This window comes from Physcomitrium patens, chromosome 3 (genome assembly GCF_059467195.1).
Source record: "Physcomitrium patens ecotype Gransden chromosome 3, ASM5946719v1, whole genome shotgun sequence".
In the NCBI taxonomy this organism is placed as follows: domain Eukaryota; kingdom Viridiplantae; phylum Streptophyta; class Bryopsida; order Funariales; family Funariaceae; genus Physcomitrium; species Physcomitrium patens.
In genome coordinates, this window is record NC_143412.1 from 18189977 (window position 1) to 18207976 (window position 18000).

General features: G+C 28.2%; 1 protein-coding gene across 2 annotated transcripts; it reads left to right on the plus strand.

The window, feature by feature from the left end:
* Positions 1-10924: 10924 nt before the first annotated feature.
* LOC112280525 (cytochrome P450 750A1) lies at positions 10925-13738 on the plus strand. 2 transcript variants are annotated; one of them, XM_024516113.3, is made up of 3 exons: positions 10925-11234; positions 11582-11888; positions 11978-13738. In XM_024516113.3, exons 1-3 carry the CDS (start codon positions 11199-11201, stop codon positions 13165-13167), a joined length of 1533 nt encoding a protein of 510 aa, XP_024371881.1. In that variant the 5' UTR covers positions 10925-11198; the 3' UTR covers positions 13168-13738. The 2 variants fall into 2 exon arrangements, with proteins under 2 accessions (XP_024371881.1, XP_024371882.1); XM_024516114.3 differs by having other exon boundaries at positions 11206-11339.
* Positions 13739-18000: the final 4262 nt, after the last annotated feature.

The window sequence follows — 18000 nt, forward strand, 5'->3', positions numbered from 1 at the left end:
TTATTGATTAAATGTTGCATCTTCTTTTGATATTAGATAAGAATATCTGACAAACTATATTGTTTTTGTGATCAATAAATGATTTTAAATTAAAATTTAACAAAAATATGCTCTTATGGACTTAAGAATGATTTAAAATATATTTTGATATAAAATACTTAAAGTATTTTTAATTTTTGTAAATAATAAATTAATTAGAAGCATTTTCTAGATAATGGCTCTATTTTAGAAATGAATCCATATTTCTAAGAAGCTCTTTGTTGTAGATCTTATGATTCATCTTGGCTATTAAAATGTTTTTTTGAATAAATAGCTATTGGATACAATTTATCATTTACTCTTATTTGTGAAAATATCACACTTAAAGAAAAGTTCAATGATTTATTTTTTATTTTTTATTTATTTATTTTTATTAATAAGTATGCTTTAAAAAAATCAATGCCATAGAAGTTTGGAAGTATTGCAAAAGTTACCTTGAAAGCTTCAAGATAAAGATTACTTCAATTTTTTTATTCTACTTAAGTTTATCTTTGCAAGTCAAACATATAAGTAGAATTGTAATTTGAAAAAAACTATTGATGAAGATTTGATAATAATTGACAAATTTCAAAAAATGTGGATTTTTTTTTATTATTTTTAGAATCTTTAAATCTATAATGGTTTAAACTTTCTTACAATCTATTCTAAGGAAATGATTCAAAATGATGTATCCTAAGAAGTAAATTTAAATTGTGTGAAATATATACTTTTTCATCTTAGCATATAGTCTTATATCCCTAAGTTTTTGTAATATACAACAAGTATGAAGTTTATATTTTTTTTGTCTTTTTAGAATAGATTAAAATATTTTTTAGATAATAATCAATAAAAATATATAATTTTTTTTAAAATATTAATTATTAAATATTCAAAAGTAGCACATATAATTATAAGTCCAAAAAATATGATATTATATTCAAAGTATTCATATTTGGTTCAAAATAGAATCTTTCATTCATCTCTTATTTTAATATATATTATATTATATACTTATTATAAATCTATTTATATATAATAATAATAATAATAATAATAATAATAATAATAATAATTCAATTGATTAAAAAATTTTGATATCAAAGATAAAAGATATCTATTTTTGATGGTAATCTTATTAAGTCCTCACTAATACACATATATCTCCAATGATCTATTTTTTTTCTTTATTAACAAATTATGAGCTTTTGCTAGAGACTTAAAATCATGTATAAAGTTTTTAGCAAAATCCTCATTAATATATTCTTTGACTATAGCTAACTTATTCTATAATAAGCTATAGAGTGATATAAATGGCAATTGAGCTCTTATTTGAAGATTAATTAAGTAATCATAAGAATAATGTTCTAAAAGAATATTTATATTTTTCTTCTAAAAAACGTCTTGATAATCTTTATACTTGCTTAAATTACCACTTGAAGTCTTTTCACTATTAGAATTGAGTGTAGCATATATAACAAAAGATAACGCTTCTTTTGTAGCATGCATGAAGCTCTTGCATCTATCAATAAGGATTTGATTGTATAAGACATAATTTTCTATTTGGATAAAAAAGTCTAAATTATGCTACTGAAAAAATGAAGGTCTTAAGAAATTCAATCTATTTGAAGATTATACTTCTTTAGTTGCAATAAACCTAAAATAACTAGATTGAAAGGAGATCTAATAATATTAACTATTATTAAGGTATTATGACTATTAGTTGCTAAATCTAAAATAATAATTTTATTAGTAACATCTCTAAAAGATAATAAACAACTTTCTATGACTTCTATATGTATGGATTTAATTTTTTTAATTAAAAATATATCTTATTTTTTAACAAAGTCTTTATTAATAAAACATGTTGAAGCTCTTGAATCTAATAAGATAAAAGATTTCTAATTTTTTAGTCCTAAACAAATATCTATTGTAATACAAAGTAACAAATCTAAGAAAATAATATAATTTTAATAGGTATTGCATAAAATTTATAGATATCTATATTTATTTTAATAATTATTTAGATAATATAAATAAATAGAAGTAAATAAAAATAAATTTATTTAAAAATATCTGATACAAAAGCTTCTGAAAAGCTTCATAGATGTAGTTTCACTTTTATAGGTGCTTATAAGAGATTGGTAAGTTAGAAACTTTATCAATAAGTTAGTCACATGTCACATGTATTGGTAGCTTATAGTACAAGCTAACAATGTGGCGCACATATAGGAAACTTGTTTTGCAAGTTAAAATACATGTCTCATAAATTAGACATGGATTGAATGTCCTATAGAATGTTGTTATCTAGCTCCTAGGTAGATAGTATATATAAAAGTAAGAGTAAAGCCTTCTTCACTCTTGTTAATTTCTTTCTTGCTTCTAGTCTAGTTTTTAGAGTCTTTAGATTTTTAGTCTTTGACAATGATCATTCCAATTTTTTCTTGAATATACAAATTTTCTTATTATCATTTTGTCATCTATTTTTGAAACTTATTTCAATTTTTTATGTATCTTCTTTGAGTTCTTCTCCTTAACAATAAGATTCCAATTGCACAATCTCTATTATAGCTAGAAAAACTTTTTTTTCAATACATTGTCATCTTTAGGCAACCATACTTCTCATTCTATGATTGCATTACTTCTTTGGATAATGTTGAGTAGTGTGATTGATTTTTTGATAATACAAATATAATCTTTCTTGATAATATTAAATCTTTTTTTTAGTGAGAGATTTAAAATATATGATATTAACTTATATTGGTTCTAGTCTTAATAAATAAGTTTTTGAAACCTAAAAAATTATCACTATGACTTGACTTATTTCTCTTTATCCAATTCTTTATTCTTTGCATTTTTTAAAAATCAATTATGGTATGCAATGACTTGGATCATAAATCATTTTAATTAGTTTGCTTTTAGCATTGTTAATAATAAATCTTTGACATTATCTTTTAATCCATATTAAAATTTATTAATAAGAGCTTTATGATTTCAATCGACATTATTAATAAGATTTTGGAATTCAATAATATATGTTGAAGCTGATTGTAATCTTTGTTGTAAAAATAAGAATTTTGTATCTATTATCTTTTTTTGATTACTTTCTCCAAATTTAATTGTAAATACTTCCAAGAATAAATTTAGATTACATAAGAGTTATAAATTAATATTCTTGTTAAATTATCAAAGATATAAATTACAAACAACTAAAAAATCAATATATTCTTGTGTTACTAGAATAGAATAGATAGTCATTCAAAAATAATATAATATTATAATTAAAATGTCTATTTACAAAGTTAAAAAGACTAGAAATTCTTGAAATAAGACTAAAAACAAGAAAGATATTGAAAAGAATGAAGAAGGCTTCACTCTTGCTTCTATATATATTATCAAACTTAAAGCTATATGGCAACATTTTTTTAGGACTTCCAATATCTTTAGAACTTGCAAAGCATGTGTCTAACTTGTAAGTGAGTTTTACATGTGTACCACATGACAAATTTCTACTGCAAGTAGCCAACTTGTGCAATACATAGCCAACATATTAGCCAAGTTTTCAACCTATCAATCATCTACAAACACATGTCAAATCAAATCCATGTTTATGAAGATTCTTTATAAAATACTATAAAATTTACCAATTTTTACTTACTTCTACTTAATTCTTATAAATTAAAGTAAATATATATATCCATGATACAAAAACCTTCTAATTTATCATATAAAAATACTATATCTATCTAAAAAAAATTACTATTAAAAAATTATTTTAGTTATAATACCAATCTATTTTAGTTATTATTTAAAAATATTATATAACATAATATATTTTATTTTATTTATATATCAAATAATATAATATAACACATAAAATATTATATTGGACTAAAGATTTAAAACAACATGTATTACTTCTTAGACTTTATGAAATATTTAAAAAATATATATTTAATTAAAATCTTATATATATATATATATATATATATATATATATATAAATAGAATTTTAATAGTAGTATATTTTTATTTTATTTAAAAGAAAAAATAATTAATTTATGTTAATCTTGTATTATCTTATTGAGAAGATTAAATCAAAGATACATATTATTGCCGTATATTTTTATATTTGAATTTAAAATTAAGTAATAAAAATAATAAAATATTTAGTAATATAAATTTCTAAATTAATCTATATTTAAATTATATATAAAAATAAGTCAGAATTTACATAATTTTAGAGTTTTTTAGAAGTATTTGTGTGATTTTTTTAATACTTTACACCAACATGTATTATTTATGAGTTGGAGCAATATTACCTTTTTTATAATTATTTTTATATTGTATATTTTATCTAAGATTCTTATCATTAGATTGTTCTTTTTTTAACCAAAATCAAGTTCTTATAATGATTAATTAAAAAAATATATTTTTATAATTTTATCTAAATCACTTCCAAAGAATGTTTGTTATGGATTTGAATTCTGTTATGGAATTTAGCTTGCTTATTTTTAGAATAGTTTAATATCTTATTTTAAAATTAAATATTTTATAAAGTTATTTTTATTTTCATTAAAAGATAGAAGTATTATTTATTGATGGTTTTATTGCTTATATCTATTATCAAATACTAATTATAATTCTTTTGTATAAAATGACTTATAAATATGTAATATTTTTTTTGATTAAAATTTATTCTAAATAATCTTTTATTTTAAATAAAAATATAATTATATGACCATTGATGCTTAGAATTATTATATAAGATAATTTTTTCTTTAAAATGTTATTTTAAAATTTTATTTTATTAGGTGTTGAAAAAGTATTAGTTTTTAATATCAAAGATAATGATGTTTGACCACACTCTAATTGAGATATAGATGCTTTTTGTCTCCATCTTCCAAAAAATGCAGACCTATGTTTGTAGTATTGCAAATAATGTAGGTACAACTATAACCTGCACTTAATATAATTTTTAAAATTTGCATCTATTTCTTATGTTTAGGATAAAAAATAAATATATTTGATTAAAATAAATTTCTATCTTTTTAGAGAAAAAATTATACGAATAGTCAAAAAAACTTTAGAATCATAATCATCAAAAAATGAAACATTTTAGATTTAGAGCAAGTTTAGGATTAAATTGACACTTAAATCACGTCAAAGTAGGTTTTTAAAAAAGTAGAGAGAGAAAAAATGACACGCCTATAGTGAATGGAATGTTAAAATTCTGAATGATGAAAAAAAATTGTTTCCTCTACTAAAGACACCTTCAAATATGTAAGTAGATCCCATCCTATGTGCTACTCTAAAGATGAGATACTACTTCATGATTTTAAGAATCTCAAATAAATCAACTAAAAAAAGATTTAAGTAAAATTTTTTATTTTTTTTTCAAATAAGGCTATTTTTGTTTGAAATTGAAATCAATAATAAAAATAAGAATATTTTATTTTTTTCATCTTATAGAATCTAAATAGAATTATATAGGTTAAGGATGAGATTTCAACTCTGAATCTAAGGTTTTTTGAAATCTTCACCTACTAAATGGCCTTGAAGCAATCAATGTCACTATTTAGATAAAAAAATTATGCCTCCAAAAAAATACCAAGAAGAAGGAAGTCTTTGTCAATTATAGTTGATTTAATGCATTCAAATTTTTCTTAACTTATTAGTAGAGATTGGAATATTACTAAGCTATCTAGAGATAAGTCCTCAAACTATAGAAGGATGCTAGTAAGAGATGAAGCTTATAAGTTCTTCAAAGTAAGGTTCTAATTAAAATATATTTATATTCATAGAAGCAATCTTAAATTATTATAGTATAATAGAAAAGAAGATACTCAATTATTGGTTTTTCTTATCAAATTTAATAATTAACAAAAAAATATTTTAAAATAATATATTTTTATAAAAAATAAAAAAATAGAATCTTATCAAATCACCAACCGGTGGAATTATCTATTAAAATACTTCACACTTATATACAAAAGTCTAATTGAAAACTAAGATCTTTCTTTCTTAAAGACAAAAGTATAAGTGATCAAGTGAATAAAATTTAGACCTCTTCTAACTATAATAGTACCTTCTAAAATATATTTAAATATTTATTATATTTTATAAGTTAGTTTTTAAAGACCAAACTTATCTAAGAGGTAGAAATAATACAAAAGTTGAAGAACATCTAATAAAAGTCCACTACAAGTTAAAACATAATTTTCAAGATCTTATAGTCTAAAAATTGTTGAAACAAGCTAAAAAGAATTTAGAAAAAAATTGATGAGTAGAAGTAAGAAGGTATGAAAATAAAAGCTCAAACTAGATGAAAATACAATAAATATGAATGCTTCAAAGATGTTTTCAAGGGAGATAAGGAAAGATATCTAAGGCCTAGATTATTGATATTGCTAATGACTAAGAGTCTAAAATACATGAAAAAAACCAAATTAAAAATGTTTGCTGAGTCTTCTACATTAATTTCTACTTAAACCCTCTTTCTTTTCAAAAAAGAAGAAATTCCATAATCAACATCCAACTTAAGATATTTTATTTTATAAATTTAGAACTTTCTTAATTAATCACAAAAAATCTTTCATAATATAATTACAAAAAACATAAGAATGAAAAAAAAATCAAGATTATTTTGCAGAGAAGTAGAATTTTTCATATATTATTAGATGATTATTAACAAAGATTATATAAGAATGGTGAATTTTTTTTTACATTAAGCTAATTGTTCTTAAAGCCTTATTAGATAAACTAATGTTTTATTCTTCAAAAGTGGTGATCTAAAGCTTCTAAACAATTAGAGATCTAAAAATATATTTAATATATCATACAAAATATTTATTTAGGCTCCAAATTATCTTTATGGAAATTATTAATTCAAACCAATATGCCATTTTCTTTTTCCTCTAAATATATTCTAGATAACATATTTCTTATCCAAAAAATTATTTATTAGGCCAAGAAACCAAACCAATTGTTTTGCTATCAAAAATTGATTTTTTTATGGCTTTTAATAAGATTTTTTGGTTTTTTTTCTAATAATAAAAAAATTATCTTCTACTCAATTTTTATAAAAAATACCAAACTATTATTGAAAGAAGAAATAGTGGGAATTTAAGTAAATAAAAATCTAACCAATAGATTCTTACTATCTAGAGCATGAAGCAAGATTTTTTCCTTGCTGTTTGTTTCTTTTCAATTATAGAAAAAAATCCTCAGCACAACCATTCAAGAAGAAATTAAAGAAGAAAGAATTATAAGAATTATTTTTTTTAGTAATAAAGTTCAAAAAACTCTCAACATATATGCTAATGACTCTACTTCAACTTAAAAGACAATAGAAACTTTGTATTTCATGTGATAAACATTCTCCACAAATTTATGTATACTTCTAATTTAAACATTAATAGGTCTAAATTCTTAACTTATTGGCAATATTAATCTATCACCAAATTTTTTTATTCTATTAGATTTAGTTGAACATGGAAAAAAGAGAAAAAATATTAAAAATGGCAAACATTTTTTTTAGAATTTCTATGATTATTATAAATATTCATCAATTTTTTATAATAAAATAAAATAACAACTCAATTATTGGTGTATTGTAAAAATCAATGTAGTTAAAAAGGTTTCTATTGCATATTATAATAAATCCTCTTATCAACTTACTTAATCACCTTGATTTGGTGTAGATTCAAAAACAATATCAAAATCATATCTCTTATTAAGAATATTGTATAAAAAATATTAAAGATCTTAGTCATACAAAGTCAGCCTAAAAACACTTTTGCAAAACAATAAAGAATAATAGCATTTGAATTATGGATTAAAAATAAGCATTAATTTTTCTTATAGTCAAATGGATAATTAAGGCCGTTCATCAATGTGGCTCAAATCTTTATACTTTTATAAGTCACAAATTAATGACAACCTTTTTTAAAGTTCTTGATAAATAGAGTCTTGATTTTGCATAGACCATGCTCTTTAATTACAAATGAGGTAGAGGTTCTAAGACTTAGCTTTATATATATATAGAACTTGGTCCAAAATGATTACCTACATCCAAATAAACTACCCAAAATCTTTCTTAGAAGTAAGAATTAGGCTTTTATAGTAGGACAAAAAAATTATTTAAATAACATATACATCTCTTTGATAAGAACAGAAAATTGTACTAAAAAAATTCAAAGAATCAAAGATTTATGTGAAAAAAAGAAATTGAAAAAGTAATTCATGTCATTTGGCAAAATCATCCAAAGATTTGGCTTTTTAAATGAAAAAACATATCTATAAGAATATTTATCAGATTCTAACTTTAATTTTTTGAGGTTTATCCTTGGCTTCAAACTACAGCTTTTTATACTTTAAGAATTACATTGAAATATGTAGTTCAAATGAAGCTCTCTCATCAAACTATGTTTTTTAAAAATATAATCATAACTATAATACTATTCTTGATAATTGGTTCATTATGACAAAATTCTTAAAAAATATATATATTTATAATAAAAAATAATTGAGATTCCTATATCTAGAAAAAAAGAAAAAACTTTATCTAATCAAAACTTAAGACTTCTTAACATATAATTTGGAATGAATAAAAAGCTACACAAAATAATAAGAATAGTTGTAAAAGTAAAAATTATTGATAAGTATAATAAAAATGTACTTTTTTATTTTTTTGGTATGATTGCAAAAAAAAAACTTTGCATCCAAGTATACTATTTGTAATCAAGAATTAACATTGTGGCATGCACATCCAAACTTAGCCATAAATTATTACAAAAAAATTCATAATACTTGGAATTTAGCCATAAAAAAATAAAATAACATACTATAAGAAAGTCGTAAATTCAAGTAAAAAATATCTATTATAATCTAAGAGCTTGTAAAGAAAAAAATACTAATCTAGCTCATTTACTACAAAATATTAGTTGTTAATATATAGAAAGTACAAGCATGCTAAGACTCATTACTTCTCTCTCAATTCTATAACTTAGGTTTATTAAAAATATTGAATTTTTTAGAATTTCCTCTAAGCAAAGAGATTATAGAATTAAGTTACATTAATCATGCATAACTACTTATCAGTTATAAGATGTTTGGCCCTTGGCCAACCTTTTCATAAAAATAATCAACCTTTTCTTTGAAAATCTTCTCAAATATAGAAGATGTAAAGCTATCTTATCATTATTACTTACAACTTACTTATAGACAATATAAAAGAAACATAATAACTTATCATTTTAATGTAAAGTGTGGAGCAATAAAAAAAATTCACTTTGAAATATTTTTTTTTTTTTTTTTTTTTTTTTTATAGATTATGTTCAAATACTTTAGAAATTCACTCAAGAAAAATTAGATAAATAAGTTGACAATGGTAAAACAATGCTCCATAGTTGGAATAGAATATATAATTAAAAAATATATTTGACACTAGACATATGGAATTTTTGTATAGAATCCAATGTTCTTCCATGGTGGCATCATTATACATATTAATTTTGATACTAACATGTGATAACTTATATTTGTTTCTTAGAATAAAAGTTTCATTGACAACTAAATCACATAGTTTCTAGGTCTTTGGATGCCGTGTATTTAATCTTTTTTGATCAATGCATTTGGTACATCCTAGTTGTGTCAAAAAATAAAAATAAGAATAAGCAAAGAAATAAGCTTCATCTAAGAAAAAAAGAAAAGAAAGGGCAATAATCTATTTCATTGTAAAAACTATAAAAGAAAGCATTTGTCTAGATCTATACATTACACCAAAATGACATCTAGATATTCAATTGAAGTAACAAAGGTTTGGATAAAGAGGATGTAGAACACCAAAATGAATCAATGCACTGGATATATCCCAGCTATGTCAAAAAAATAAAAAATAAAAGTAAAGGGAATTTTTTCATTCAATGAAAGAAAGAAAAGGTGGTAATCTATTCCAGAGTACAAACTGAAGAAGAAGCAAGCATTCGTCTAGCTGCAAACATTACCCTAGAAAACATCCAAGTTAACGGCAGAAGTAACGAATATTCGGGTGAGGTGATCGTGGAACACCATTTTTAGTAAGTTCTGATTCCAAGATGATATTCCACTTCTTGCACCACAGGTTAGGGAGCTTGTGAAATGCATGAAGTGGGATTCTGGTGACAATATTCAATCCCTAGTCAAGGCAGTGACGTAGCTTGCCCTAAATAGCTGGATTATGTTCACTCCATGACGAATTTTTTTTTTTTTTTTTTTTTTTTTTTTTGTTTACCTACCTACCTTCTGATCAAACTGAATCATGTCCAGAAGTATTCACTTGGGTGAGGTTTCAACAGTTTTCCCGGTACGAGAAGTAACGCAATCCATTTTAAGACTTTCTAGAAATGATTCTGGAACTTTGCGTTCGCTCTGCTAATGATATTGTTCCTGCAGGCTTCTTAAGTTCATGTCCTCCTCTAGTTTTTATTTTATATTATTCTCATGTCTGTGACTGCTGAGCCTCCAACTGACACCCTTGCTATCACCGCACAGCTACACCTCCCTGTCCACGTTGTCTTTGAGGCATCGAGCTTTTCAAATCCAGTTCACCTCGAAGCTTGAAATCATGACAAGCCTGCTCGTGTGAAGTTTTCCAGCGTCCTGTGTTAATCTAAACTGGTGAGTTGGGCTCTAGGGGTCACACATTGACCACGGCTTGTGTGCCTAACCCCAGCATAAAGGAGACAAAAACCACAGTATAATAATTGCTTTTCAGCCTTTTTTTAGCACCTTGGATCCAGATTGACAGATCTGAAGATGCCCTCGCCTTTTCTCTCCACGGATGGTGTTGAAAAGGACAGATGCTTGTGTAAGCGCAGAGGCCGATAAGGTGCATTGTGAGGCTAAAATTAGCACCACCAATAAATCTACACGGATAGTGTTCAAAAGATCCAAGAATTTCTAACCTCAGGAGTGGGATGTAAGCCATTTGTGTTGTATGTTGTAAGGGCCCTGTCATGAATACTGGAAGTATATCACAATTCCCTGGCACAGAACACGGGACGTTCAATCTACTTTTCTGGCTCAGCTTGAATGGCTACTGAAGTGGCTGGAACGTCTGGGAACAGCAAAAATTTGGGTGGGCTTGGCGTGAGTTGCATTCGAGTTTGACGGAGGAGAAGAAATCGCGAAGTATCTCTATCATGGCTTCTTCTTCCTTAGATTTTCCCACTTTCTTTGTAAGCGGCCTCCCTACTTATCCTGCATGTTGTCTAGCATAGTGGTAGATTCGTCGACAATTGCATTGAGCTAGTCAGTTTTGGAGACGGTTTGCGGTGACAGAGGTATTACCAAGTTAGTGGTGTCACAACGTAATAGAACTGAACAGGAGAAGCTCATAAATACTGGTTGGAATTGCTCGCTTCAAAAACAGTTTTAATTTTTAATTTTTAATTTTTTTTTAATATTTTTTTTTCTAGGCTCGAAACACATTTTCAATCAATTCATAGGAATACTTGGTTCTTCCTTTTCGCAATGTAGAGAATTTTGCAGGAATGTTGTCAGTTACCTCGACAAACATGTGCAGATCATTGGAGCGACGGTCTTTGCAATCTTCATCTTTAAGAAATTCCTCACAAAGCATAGCAATCTGCCGCCTGGACCGATCGCGCTACCAGTTATTGGGTCGATGCACCTGCTCGGCACCTCGCCTCATCACAATTTGCAAAAATTATCTACGAAGTATGGTCCCCTCATGTCGATTCGCCTCGGGCAAGCCCAATGCGTTGTTGCGTCGTCAACTGAAACAGCCATGGAGTTTCTCAAGAATCAGGACTCTAATTTTACCTCGCGGCCTGCGCTGCGAGTTGGTGAAGCGGTTTTCTATGGCCAAGGTATGCAATCCACCGCCTTCTGCGTCTTCTGTTGCCTTGCCTTCTGAGTTTATGTAACTTATGAGGTTTTGGGTTTGTGATCTTGCCAGATTTAGTATTTCAGAACTCCACACCCTTGTGGCGCCATCTTAAGAAGATTTTCCAGGTAGAATTCACGAGTACGAAGCGGCTTGACACGACTCGCCATGTGCGGGAGGAAGAGATTGCGCACCTCACCAGCACGCTACCACATAACTGCGAAGTGAACCTTCGCATCCACCTTAAAAGCATGATCGGAAACATCATCTCACGCATGGCTGTGGGCCAACGTCTCTGTGCAAAGCCAGAGGAGTGTGAGAGCGAAGAACAGCTCCGTGAAGTCGCGAGCCTGAGAGAAGTTATGGACAATGTTGCATTTTGCATTGGCGCGGTCAACCTTGCAGATTACATCCCTGCGCTCAAGTGGTTAGACCTCCAGGGACTAGAGCGACGGTTTAAAAAAACCTTCCAGATCATGAATTCGGTGTCGGGAGAAATAATCGCCAAGCATCAGGAGCGGCGCAAGCTGAGCAATCCAACGGACAAGCAGAAGGACCTGATCGATGTGCTTCTGGACGACATGGAGAAGCCCCAAGACGGCAGTCCTCGCGTTACCATGGACAGCATCAAAGCAGTCACATGGAATGCTTTTGCTGGAGCCACAGACGCCATTGCCATGTCGTTGGAGTGGGCGATGTCGGAGATTCTTCTCCACCCCCACGTCCAAGCCAAAGCTCACGCGGAGCTAGATGTTGTGGTGGGAAAGAATCGTCGCGTGGAGGAATCCGACATTCAGAACCTCTCCTACATAGGAGCCATCATCAAAGAGACTCTGCGTCTCCACCCCGTCGCCCCCATGCTTGCACCTCATGCAGCTCTTAATCCATGCAAGGCTTTCGGGTTCGACATCCCCGGGGGCACTTGGGTCATCATCAACGCCTGGGCGATCGCACGCGACCCTGCCGTCTGGAAAGACCCGACAGAATTCAACCCAGACAGGTTTATGCAGGACGATCCCAATGCCCTTAATCCGCGAGTGTTTGAAATGCTTCCGTTCGGAGCCGGTAAACGCATGTGTCCAGGCGTGGCGATGGCTAATGTGACAATGCAACGTGCGATTGCGAAACTCCTTCACGAATTCGAGTGGGGTCTGACAAGTGAATTGGATATGTCGGAGGGAACGATGTCGATTGTTGTGCCTCGAGCTGTGCCACTGCATGCAGTCGCTAAACCCCGATTGTCCTCTGAATTCTACACCTGATCGAGACAGATCGAGGGTCCTATGCACCATCTGATCAAGCGGCGGAGTAATGGCTTAGTTTTCTTCGGACTGTGCAGCTACCGTCAACTTTTCCAGCAAACTAGGCTGCCAAGCTCGCGGCGGATTGAACGGTTGTGTTAGATGGTCATCGCTACAATCTGCCAAGAATCTTGGATCCTCAACTGGGCACGCCGAGCATGTAGCTCACAAGAGGAAAGAGAGATCCTTGAAGCTGCAGGTCGTGATTGTGAGTTTGTCCATGGAAGATTCAAGGGGACTTCACGTTGGATCTCCCTGTGTCTTTTCTTTCTTTCAGATCCTTTCTTCCAACTCGATCGTTTGTTGATGTTGGTTTGGCGGTGCCATTGCTTCCAGCTGAACAGCAGAGGAAACTTGCATCCGGAACCATGTAGTTCAGAAGATGGGAACGATGCCGATAGAATCGTTTAGAGTCTTGTGTAGTTGTTTGGTTCGAAAGGCGCCATAAATATCCAGAAGTGCATCATTTGAGCCAAGATTTGCTGGCGCATCTCCGCAATTGCTACCTTCATGCCGAGGACATTGTTGCCAACATGTGTGGGTTGTATGACTTGTGTGAAAATATCCTCTTGGTTTGTTGTAACACAATTGTGCAAGCATGCTGAAACCCTCTTGAGAAACACTCTAGCGTGGACCACAGATTCGTTGACAAAGTTGGGCGAAGTGCATAACAACTGTTGCGTGATACCAGTCCTCACAGTGATGAACTATAATACGATCAGAACTACTAAAGAGGGCCTTAAAAGCTGGATTGACTTGCAGTAAGCAGTGACTTCTGTGTCGATATGAATCCAAGTAGTCGTCTGCATGGGCAGGAACAGTGTTCAGATTAAAACATGAGTGCCCAACAATCTCATTATGTCTGTGATAAGCACACTTGTGGGCAGAACAGCATTCAACACTAAAAAAAGTGAACGTCTAAAACGTATGAAAGATCTATTGAGCGTTTCGACAGCTAAACAGTAAAACTTGTTAACAAAATCGAATCACTTATAGTGGGCAGTTTGAGGGTTGCCTTCGTCAGGTTGATGCTCATCTATTTCAAGAAGAATATGTTATTTTTGAGGATTTGCATTTATATTATGTCATCTTAAAGTCTATAAAAATTATAATGTCTTATTTAATAACTCAACAAATAATAGCTCTTGAATTGAATTTATTGATTGTTTATTATTTATCTCCTTACCACCGCAAATACAAAAAAACCACAATCAAAGATAGAGGATGGAATATAAGCTTTATTAAACCTTGTTTATTTGATAGCAAAGAAATATTTGACTTTTAATTTTATTTTTGATGGATGTTGTCAATAAAAAGCTTTGGCTTTTTTTTATTACATTTATAATATTTTTAGATGGCTTTTTATGTACATTTAGTTATTTTATATTTACATCAATGTATAAGATATTCTAACCTATTTTGGCATTGCCTCAAGTCTAAGACTTCTTCAACCTTAAACTCTTAACTATTGATTATTTTTATAGGAAGAGGTGGCATTTATCTTCTTCTTCATATATCCACTATTTTATATAGTTCAAAAAGAGACACATGAAATACAACATAGATCTTTATAGATTTTAATATGGTAAGAGCATCTAAAAATGATATCTAAAAAATCTTATTATTTTTTTCATCAATACATAGTCTTAAATTTGAATTTTGATAAAGACATGATTTAAAGAACTTTGTGATGATTTAAAATATATATTGATATGAAATACTTAAGGTTCTTATGATTTATATAAATAATCATTATTTTTTTTTAAAGATAATAGAGCTATATTTAAAATGAATCTATAATGATAAGTTCTTTGTTTTGAAACTTGTAGTTGTTTTTTATTGCTAAATACTTTTTTTGAATAAAAAGCAATAAGGTGAAGTTCATCATTTATTCTTATTTATGAAAATATTACATTTAAGATAAAGTTTGATGCATCTATTTTTATAAAAAAATACCTTAAAAAATTTAATATTATTTTTATGGACATATATATTAATTCTAATATTTATCTATATAATTAAATAAAAGTAGGTAAAAGGAGATTTATTTCATTATATTTTTCAAAAAAGCTTCCTAGAAGCTTCATAGATGCTATTTTGATTCTATATGTATTTGTAAATGATTGGTAGGTTAGAAACTTAATCAACAAGTTAACTACATATTGATAGCTTATAGAACAAGTTAATTATGTAGTGCACATATAGAAAATTTGCCTTGCAAGTTAAGATATGTGTCTTATAAAGTCAATATGTTTTGGAAGTCCTATAGGACACTGCCACGTAGCTCCTAGTTAAGAATATATATGGTAGTAAGAGTGAAGTCTTCTTTACTCTTGTCAATGTCTTTCTACTCCATAGACTTATTTCAAGACTTTTTGATTTTCTTGTCTTTAGCAATAGCCATTCTAATTCATTATTATATCATTTTTGAGTGTCTTTCTAGTTCTTTTCAATGACACAAGAGTATATTGAAGATTTCTTTCTTCAAGATTCATATTATTAATAGTTTAAAAAGACTGCTAACTTATTATTCTTGTCTTCTATTAGAAATGAGTAGATTATCTTACTTCTATTAGAAATGAGTAGATTATCTTACTTCTATTGTTGTGTTTTAAAAGTTATGGATTATCCACCTTTAAACAAACTATTTAGTTTTCTAACATTGATATCTTCCTTAAAAAGAGTTGATTACTTTTTTTTCTAGAAATTTTACATTTTTTTTTATTAGAATTTGTAGATTATCTTCATCTAATTTGACTTTTGGATTTGTTAAGTTATTTGAAAAGAAGAGAAAAACCATAGATACTATATTTGGTAGAAGTCAAAATAGATTTGAAACTATTGTTGATCTTTAAGAACTTATCAATACTCTTAGGATAAAAATTTCATGCATCACGAGTGCTAGCTATAGAATTAGTAATCCTATGCCTATAAAAGAAGTCCAAAGTCTACGTCAAGAAGTTGTATAGTTGAAGGAAGAAAATAAATCAACCTCACAAATAAATCTAAGAAGTTCTACTTTTATAAGTACAATAGAGTCAAGGATTAATATGCTTGAAAATTTTGATGTAACAAAATCAAAATTTTGAAGTTTTTTGCAACAAGTTAAGTTATATCTAAGTTTACATTCTTTCCAATATCCTAATGAATTTTCTCAAGTTGGATTCATAAGTGCACTTCTATTTAGAAGTGCTCTCTTTTGATTTGCACCTTTAATGGAAAAAGTTTCATGACTCTTTTATGTTTTGAATTCATTCTTAAAAGTGTTTACAAGCATATTTGGAAAAATTCATCAAGAAAAAGTAGCAAAAATTAAGCTATTATCTTTAAAATAAGGATCACAATCAACCACCATATATACTGCTGAATTCCAAAACCTTGCTTCCGACATTGATTGAAATGACAAAACTGTCATTAATCAATTTCAATATGGATTGAAGGATAACATCAAAGATTTGTTATTAATAATGTTGAAAGAAAAATCTTTGAAATAATTTATTGCTCAAGCCATTGCATGCAATAATCGATTATTTGAAAGGCATAAAGAACAAAGACTTGCTTGGAAAAGAATAAGCCTAATAATGACAGTAATTCCAAAGTTTTTAGAAACTTATTTATAAAGGTTGGAACCAATGCAAATTGATACAATACATTTTTAATCCTTCACTGAGCAAGAAAAGACTTGACGTCGTGAAGAGGATTTATACTTATACTATAAAAAAGCTAAGCATAGTGCTCAACATCATCCAAAGAAGCAATGCTTTCACAAAATGAAGAATACGATTGCTAAAGAAGATAATATATTAGAAAATAAGTTCTATAATTATAGTAGAGACTATACAATGTCATATTATGTAAAATCTTGCTTGAGAATGGGCTAAACACCTAATTGTGGAAGTTAAAAGGAATTTGCAATAACAAGTTCTAATCACTCTAATAAAATCATATATAAATTACTATAAAAGCTTAACAACCATAATCAATCATCAATTAAGTTCAATTATTATTATTATTAATATTATTTTATTATTTATTATTTATGATTTATTATTTATTTTAAAAATAAATTATAAAAGAAATACAAAGAAATTCTAAAAAAATCCTAAAAAAATCCAAATCAAATCTTAAATCCTAAATCCTAAATTCTAATCAAATCCTAACTCTAATAAAATCTTAATCCTATTCAAAATCTAAAATTTAATCAAATCTTAATCTTAATAAAATTCTAATCAAATCCTAATCAAATCCTAACCAATTCTAATCAAATCCAAATCTTAACCAAATCCTAATCGAATCCTAATTAAATCCTAAATCAATCCAAAATCCTAATCCTAACCTTAAATCGAATCTTAATTAATCTAAAGTAATTCTTATATTAAATTTAAACCTCAATAACTAATAAATGAACCGTTGATTTTAATTCAAATTTTGCATACCTCTTAATAATTAAGTTGACAACAAGTACAAAAAAAATTGGATCGGAATTACCAAATAGACGATAACCTCAAAAATGGTCTCGGATGTCATCTAGCTTCCTTCTCTGACCTTGATGCCAATCTTTCAGTGCCAATTACTCTTGATTAAATTATTATTTTGCTTCCAAACTTTACATACTTGTTAAAAATTAAATTGACTACTTCTATGAAAAAACTTTACTTCAATCTAACTAGTAGATTGACAGATATCTAAGAAAACCTCATTAGACCTCAAAACCCCTGAATTTCGAGACCATAATCCACAAAAATCTTTATGCTTTTCAATCTAACCATCCAATCAAATCCAAATTCACAGCAC

Bases quoted from the DNA above. Each gene is read 5' to 3' on its own strand.
- LOC112280525 (XM_024516113.3), top strand. From the start codon at position 11,199: ATGGCTTCTTCTTCCTTAGATTTTCCCACTTTCTTT. The intron at 11,235-11,581 runs GTAAGCGGCCTC...AAACATGTGCAG, and splicing joins TAGATTTTCCCACTTTCTTT to ATCATTGGAGCGACGGTCTT. The intron at 11,889-11,977 runs GTATGCAATCCA...TGATCTTGCCAG, and splicing joins AGCGGTTTTCTATGGCCAAG to ATTTAGTATTTCAGAACTCC.